Raw genomic sequence first — 7,903 nt, 5'->3', positions numbered from 1 at the left:
CCTGGTATCCTCCGAGTCCCGGAGCCCGTCGATTGGAGCCGCGAGTGATCTTACCTGCGTCCTGTTGGAGCGTCTGTTGCCGACAGTTCCTGCCGGCTGGTGCAGCATATTACCTTTTGTTACCTTTCATGGTTTTTGTGATCGAGCCAATAAATAATCGTGCCTTACCCCTAGAAGGCCGATTAAAACACAATTGTGTTTATTGCGTCTCTTTTGGTTCACTACGTGGATTACTTGAAGCCCGGACATTTACGTCCGTATTCCGTGCTGGGATACATTCCACAGACGGGATCGCGACAAATGGGTTGCTCGTCCTAGGATCATTCAAGTAAGAGCCATTCGATTGAGACGGGAATTCTGCAGTGGACGACATCTTCTGGCATCTGTTCATCGCCTTCTCACCAGCGGACGCCGTCTGGGAGGAACTTTCTCGCCGTAGGACGCTGTCTTGGGCAGAGAAGTGAATAGCCTCGGATCCCTCCAAACAACCGACAAAGAATAAGCGAATAGCCTCGGATCCCTCCAAACAACCGAAAAAAAAACAAAAAAACGTGAGTATTTGTACGTGGTATTTTTCTCATTGGCAATTTGATGTGCGGGTGATATTGCGTAGTTGTGTCGTATTTCCCCAACAGAGCGTTGTGTTTGAGCGTTGTGTTTGAGGTTGTGTTTTGTGCCTGGTCGTATGATAACTCGTAGCCAAGCTATGTCGACCAGGGAAGTGAGAGTTCAACCTGATCATGTTGACAGTCACGTGGGTGGCGAGGTGAGCGACGCAAGCAGCCTTGACCCGGGCACTCAACCCGAGATGTTAGGAAGCGATCCCATCATGACTAAATGCATGCGTTCGCCCTTCTGGACCGGGCTGACTCCGGTTCAACAACTTGACATGTATAACAGGGAGAATGACAGGGCAGAGGCAGAGCGTGCGGCAGCAGCAGAGAGAGAGCGTGCAGCAGCAGAGAGAGAGCATGCGGCAGCAGAGGGAGAGCGTGCGGCAGCAGCAGAGAGAGAGCGTGCAGCAGCAGAGGGAGAGCGTGCGGCAGCAGAGAGAGAGCATGCGGCAGCAGAGAGAGAGCGTGCGGCAGCAGCAGAGGGAGAGCGTGCGGCAGCAGAGAGAGAGCATGCGGCAGCAGAAGCTGAACGCGTCAGAGAGCATGAGTTGCGAATGTTGACTGAACGACTGCGGGCAGAGGGGTCTGCTGCAAGAGTCCCGGAAACTGTTCATGTTCGTTTGCCGGACTGGACGGGAGACACGAAGCCAGAAGCGTATCTGGAGATGGCGGAGAAGTTGTTGGCTGCCGGTGGCATTGATGAGAGCTTGTGGGTCGGCCATCTTGTGAGCCATCTATCTGAGAAGGCGAGGGAGGTATATGCGAGGATGGCAACCGAGGACGCAAACAGATACAGGGCATTGAAGGCCGAGATTTTGAACGCCTATGCGGTGTCCGCATGTATTTATAGGAGAAATTTTTTCAGCTGGACTCGTGAGTCCAGTCAAACCTATGAGGAACATTCGCGGGCCTTGTTGGAACAGCTGCAGAGATGGTTCAAGGGGAGCAAGGTTGAGTTACCTCAAGCGGTGGCGGAACTCCTGGTGCGTTACCGTATCGATCAACAGCTTCCGCCTGACTTAGCATTGTTTCTTGTCGACAAAGACACTGCTTCCTTGGCAGACTGCGTCAACCTTATTGATAAACATGTTTTGGCGTGCAAAATGCTGCAAGTCACGCAGTCGCGTCGTAAGACGGAGGAGTCTGCGATCAAGACCGCCCCCCGTCTGCCCGGCGGCTGGATCGAGGGGAGGGGTTCTCCGATGCCCTCCACTGGTGGCGGTCGCGAGCCGCAGACCAGGGCAGGGCCCTGGTGCGATTTCTGCAAACGCGTGGGGCACGGTGAAAACCGCTGCTTCTCTAATCCCGCTAGTCCGGCCTACCGAGGCAACCCTCCTGTTAAGTCGGAGGGAGATCAGTGGAGCTCATCCGCCGGGCCCTCGCACACGACGGTGGCATCGGTGACCGAGGTCACTGCCACCGAGGCTAATTCCATTCATCCACTGTACCAGGATTATTCAGGGACAGCCTTAGTGGGTGGCCCTGATTCGATGCTGAAGTTTGAGGCCCAATACCTTCGGGATACTGGGGCGACACGGTGTGTTCTCCGGGCGGGGGTAGTTCCGGCCTCTCAGATGCGTTATACCGGCGAGTATACCCTCCTTCGGGGCATTGACCGGGTTCTTGGCCGGTATCCCCTCGCCCTCCTCGAGGTCCGGAGTGACATTTTTAAGGGTCCAGTGACCTGTGTGGTGGTACCCTACTACCCGATACCCGGGGTCTCCTTGCTGATTGGCAATGATGCCATGGCCAGGGAGGAGTCATTGACTCTGACCTGTGGGGGGGTCACTAGATCCCAGAGTAAACAGGCGGAGAGAGTGGCGGAGTCAGACATATCTTCACTCTGGCCCGAGGAGCCTAGCGCCTCGACTCCAGTTCCCGACGGTGACGTTGCGTCAGCTGAAGTCCACCCGAGCCTCCCGTCCAGCCACCCTCAGGTGCCGTGCTCCTCAGGGACCGCTCCCGCCATGTCGCGATTCAGCAGGAACGCTAATGCTAAGGTATATGTGGGAAACCTGGGCAATGGAGCAGCGAAGGCCGAGCTAGGGAGGGTCTTCGAACATTACGGACCACTCCGCAACGTATGGGTGGCTCGAAACCCACCTGGATTTGCAGTTGTTGAGTTTGAAGAGCCACGAGATGCTGAAGATTCGGTCAGAGCCCTTGATGGAAGGTTAATTTGCGGATCGCGTGTGTGCGTCGAGATGTCGAATGGCATGTCGCGGCGGCCTCGTTTCAGACGCCCTTTGGTCCGCAGGCCTTTCGACCCGAACGATCGATGTTACCAGTGCGGTGAAAGGGGTCATTACGCATATGACTGTTGTTCTCGACACCGGAGGAGTACCCGCCGCTCTAGGTCTCGGCCCGTTCCCTTCCTGTCAACGCTTTCCCCAACTTGAGTTTGGCCCCCTTGCCTCTCTATTGTGCTTGTGTGAAGTGTAACTCTTGTAGGGTAGATATTAATGTGGTGTATGGTGTTAACTATTGTGTGTGGAAAAAAAAACCAAACTGGTTCATTGTTAACCTGTTAATGCCTGTTAATGGCCTGTGCGTTAATAATTGCGTTATTGTTGCGCTATTGCGTTGCGTTGTATTGTGGCGTTGTTGCGTTATTGTTGTTAATAAGTGTTAATACTTGTTAATGGCGTTAATTGCCTGTTAGCGATTACCGCCATCATCTTGCCATGTGATTTGCACCTACTACAAATACTGGTTTTTAAAAAACGCCGTCTATTCGACGGGGTTTTTACTTAGGGGGGGAGGACTGTGAGAAACCACCGGTGAAACCACCTGTTCTCACGACCGATTTGGTGCCCCGCCCACCGCGTGACGTGGATCCTTGGAGCCTCACGCGATCGGGGGGGAATTCGGCACGTGATTGGTGGAGGGGTCGGAGAGCGCGGCCGCCATCTTGTGCAACGCACGCGGCTCGAAGGCTCCGAGTGGGAAAGATAAAAGGGTTTTCCTTGAAGCCTCCGGACAGCCGAGTTGGGCTGGTCGAATACCGTTCTGTATTTTACGAGCGAGTAACTCCAGAAGAGAACGAGTGATTCCCGGCTTCGTGTTGGAGCTACTGGCCGACCGTTCCTGGCGGCCTTGTGCGGTATTCCATCCTGGTATCCTCCGAGTCCCGGAGCCCGTCGATTGGAGCCGCGAGTGATCTTACCTGCGTCCTGTTGGAGCGTCTGTTGCCGACAGTTCCTGCCGGCTGGTGCAGCATATTACCTTTTGTTACCTTTCATGGTTTTTGTGATCGAGCCAATAAATAATCGTGCCTTACCCCTAGAAGGCCGATTAAAACACAATTGTGTTTATTGCGTCTCTTTTGGTTCACTACGTGGATTACTTGAAGCCCGGACATTTACGTCCGTATTCCGTGCTGGGATACATTCCACAGACGGGATCGCGACAAAATATATATATATATATATATATATATATATATATATATATATATATATATATATATATATATATATATATATATATATATATATATATATATTGTTAGGCCTGGGGTTCGGGTTGACCACGAGGGGGTTAGCATCTGTTCCCACCCGCACTTACCGGCCCTGCGGCTACCGCGCACGAATAACTTCGTACCTCGGCAGGTTGCGAACCAGCAACTACAAACGTCAATTGGTCTGTCGCGCGATAGCTTACCTGTAGCCCATGATGGTCTCAATCGGGGAATGTACCGTACGTATCCTCCGGCGTACCAAATTTAGACGGCCGAGCAAAACCGTTGTTAACCGTCGAGGTAATGCAATTCTGTTACGGCCGATTGTTAACCTGGGTGCGAGCAATGGCGGATCAATGGAGGAAGAGACATTGATGGACAGAGAGAAGGGATATGATTCAACGATTTGATTTATTTACAAATATTTACAGTGCAATTATTCATAGGAAAGAAAAAGGGACAACAAGCAGAAACTTAGCTTATTCTATGCCTTATTACGATTACAACAAATAAGCACTACATGGGCACCCAGCACAAATTCATGGGGGAGGGGAAGGTAAAACGAACGTCGGACAAAGTTAACCTGATAGCACAAAGGCTACGATGCTCCAGATGCCTCTCCTCGGAACGACATCCATCCTGGTGCCGTCACCAAGCAGCACGAGCAGGTAAAGTCGATCCCAGCACGAACACGAGCAGGTGAGAAGTGTCAGGAACCGTGCAGAGCGAGTGCCAGGGACACGTGCAGAGAAGAGTGCCAGGGACACGTGGAGAGTGAGTACGTCGTGATCTCTTGCAGGGTAAAGTGTACGTCGTGGCCTCGTGCAGAAAGTGAGTGTCGTGCACACGCGCAAGAATGAAACCGGCGAAGCGAGTCAATCACGTGCAGAGGGGTAAGGCGAACAATGTCCATGTAAACAATGTCGAAGCACCAAGAGCATCAGAATAATGCAGAGGCCTGTGAGAGAGTCCAGTCAGGAGTGGATGCACACGTGCTGAGGGGGGAGAGAGAGACCGGCCAATAGTGGATGTCCACATGCTCAGTGAAAATGGCAGAGAGACCCAGGCCAAGAGAGAGAATGCAGGCATATGCTAGATTCACAATGTCCAAAAACCAAGAGAGTCAATAATGCAGGCACGTGCTCAGTGAATATTCCAGGCCCACGAGTGGAGCACACGTGCTCAGTGGCGAGATCAACAATGTCCCAGGCTGAAGAGAGCCAAAAACGAGTTCATTAAACCCAGCAGAGAGAGACAGGCCCAGAGTCTGCAAAAACGTGTTCAATCTCCTTTGTCCACACTCACCGAGGGTGGGGAGGATCTTGGAGGGTGGCCTGGCCCCCAAATGGTGGGGCCCGTTACTCCGCCCCACAAGCTCTCTCCCCCCCCCCCCCCCCGAAGGGATTCAGGCCCTGATTGGTGGGTATCCCTTATGAGAGAAGGACCTGTCTTTCCCTTTCCCCAATGCATGACATACTAACTGGAAATAAGGGGAAGGGGCTAAGATAATGGTCTGCTAAGAAATAACTTTTCTCAGGAACCGGTATGATGGTTGCCATTACTTTTTGGTGGTTTCCCAAAACCGCAACAATATATATACACAAAGAATTAAGTTAAGCACCCCTACACAACGAATTAAGGTAAGCACCCCCTAATATATATTCTTTGTGTATATGTATACATTGGCATATATTCTAAGGTATGTGAGATCAAATAATGATTGGTATGACATTAGTTATTGACGTTATTGACGTTATTGACGTCACTTACACGTTATTGACATTACACGTTATTGACGTTATTGACGTTATTGACGTTATCGACGCAAAGATCGCTAGAGGTCTTCTCAGAACAATGACTCTACGTTAGAAAACATAAACGTCATCCACACTGTCCGTGATGGACCTATAGCTCCATACTTAAATTGAGGTGAAAATATGCCTAAAATTCCCAAAAAATTTCACCTTAAATTATGCAGAATAAAATATTGAAAACGGCATGATTGTTATGTTTTTATGTGACCATAATATCACTTCTCCAGAAAATATAGCAATATCATGGGTATATTACACTGTTTTGACGACAACAAACTTGTAATGTGCGAGGTTGTAAAAAAACGGGGGGGGTGCTTAACTTAATTCTTTGTGTATATAAAACAGAGATGGCTGTCCGTTCGAGGTTATGCTGATTGGCTGTGTGAGGCTGGATACAATCTGATTGGCTCCTGGGAAGATTGAATAATGTATGGTGTAGACTTATTAAAAGCTGATATTCAAAATCTTATTCCAGAGACTTCTTGGGTATGTCTGTATCAGCTTTGCACATCTGGATTTGCTCCCATTCTTCCTTGCTTCATTTTCTCCCATTATGTCTTGCTCATTTGCTCAAACCCTGTCAAGTTGGATGGGGAGCGTCAGTAAACAGCAATCTTCAAATCTTTCTGCAGATTCTCAATGGGATTAAAGTCTGGACTTTGGCTGGGCCACTCAAGGAATGAAGCCATTCCAGCGTTTATTTGGCTGTATGCTTAGGGTGATTGTCTTGTGGGAACGTAAATCTTTGCCACAGTCTAAGGTCTTTTGCAATCTGAAGCAGGTTCTCCTCAAGGATTTACCTGTATTTGGCTCCATTCATTGTTCCCTCTATCCTTACAAGTCTCCCAGTCCCTGCTGCTGAAAAGCATCCCCATAGCATGATGCTATGACCATCATGCTTCATGGTTGGGATTGCGTTGGATGGGTGATGAGCTGTGCTTGGTTTCTGTCAGATTTAGTGCTTTGTATTCAGGCCAAAGAGTTCTAAACCACAGAATATTTTGCCTCATGCCCTCTGAGTCTTTCACATGCCTTTTTGCAAACTATAGGATGCTATCATGTGCCTTTTTTGCTTCAGCCTGGCCACTCTACCATAAAGCCTAGATTTGTGAAGTGCTGCAGAGACTGTTGTCCTGAACCGACAGGTTCTCCTATCTCAGCTAAGGAACTCTGTAGTTTTGTCAGAGTGGTCATTGGGTTCTGGGTCACCTCCCTGACAAAGGTCATTCTTGCCCGGTAGCTCAGTTTGGTTGGTCGGCCAGCTCTAGGAAGAGTCTGGGTAGTTCCATATTCTTTCCATTTCCTAATGATGGAGCTCACTGTGCCCTTGGGAACTTTCAACACTCGAGAGATTGGTTTATATCCTTTGCCAGATCTATGTCTCCTCACCATTATATCTTGGAGTTGTACGGACAGTTCCTTGGAAGTTCTGCTCTGACATTCACTGTCAACTGTGGGAGCTTATATAGAAAGGTGTGTTTCTTTCTAAATCATGTCAAATCAATTGAATTGGTCACAGGTGGACTCCCATCAAGTTGTAGAGACGTCTCAAGAATGATCAAAGGAAATTGGATGCACCCGAGCTCAATTTGGAGTGTTCTAACAAAGGGGTTGAACACTTATTGACACAAGACTTTTCAGCTTTGCATTTTAAACTAATTTGTAAAAAAGTTCAAAAAGAAATTCCACTTTGACATTATGGGGTATTATGTGTTGATCAGTGACAAAATAAATCTCAAATAAATCCATTTCAAATTCAGGCTGTAACACAAGAAAATGTGGAAAAAAAAAACAAGGGGTGTGAATACTTGCTGAAGGCAATGTGTATATTCCATTTTAGCCATCTTTTGATTTTAAAGGGTGAAAGGTGAAACACACACACATTTTGCTCTTCACTTGTATTTGAATCGATAGAGATGAAAGTTGTTACAAAGGTGCTTTCAAACAGCTAGTGAAGGATGCCTAGAAAAACCTCGGATTCGAGTCGATTTCAGCATTGCACAGTGGTCGATGGC

The 7,903-nt window shown here is 49.0% G+C and overlaps 2 protein-coding genes across 4 annotated transcripts in view; both read right to left on the bottom strand.

The window, feature by feature from the left end:
- Nucleotides 1–7,903, bottom strand: part of MMAA (metabolism of cobalamin associated A) — a 773,535-nt gene that overhangs the window by 522,294 nt on the left and 243,338 nt on the right. The gene's annotated exons all lie outside the window — the stretch shown is intronic.
- The window catches only part of SLC30A9 (solute carrier family 30 member 9), a 224,796-nt gene that overhangs the window by 22,301 nt on the left and 194,592 nt on the right, over nt 1–7,903 (bottom strand). The window contains exon 18 of one of the 3 annotated variants that reach the window (XM_078777017.1): nt 4,920–5,069. The exons of the other annotated variants lie outside the window; for them this stretch is intronic. Coding sequence (XP_078633143.1) covers nt 5,049–5,069 — 21 coding nt within the window. The 3' untranslated portion in view covers nt 4,920–5,048. Of the gene's footprint in view, nt 1–4,919; nt 5,070–7,903 lie in introns of those variants that run through there. 3 annotated transcript variants of the gene reach the window in all.

The sequence above is a fragment of the Myxine glutinosa genome, chromosome 4 (genome assembly GCF_964187855.1).
Source record: "Myxine glutinosa chromosome 4, kmMyxGlut1.1, whole genome shotgun sequence".
NCBI classification, from domain to species: Eukaryota; Metazoa; Chordata; class Myxini; order Myxiniformes; family Myxinidae; genus Myxine; species Myxine glutinosa.
The sequence above is the reverse complement of the archived record's forward strand: the minus strand, read 5'-3'. Positions and strand labels throughout refer to the sequence as shown.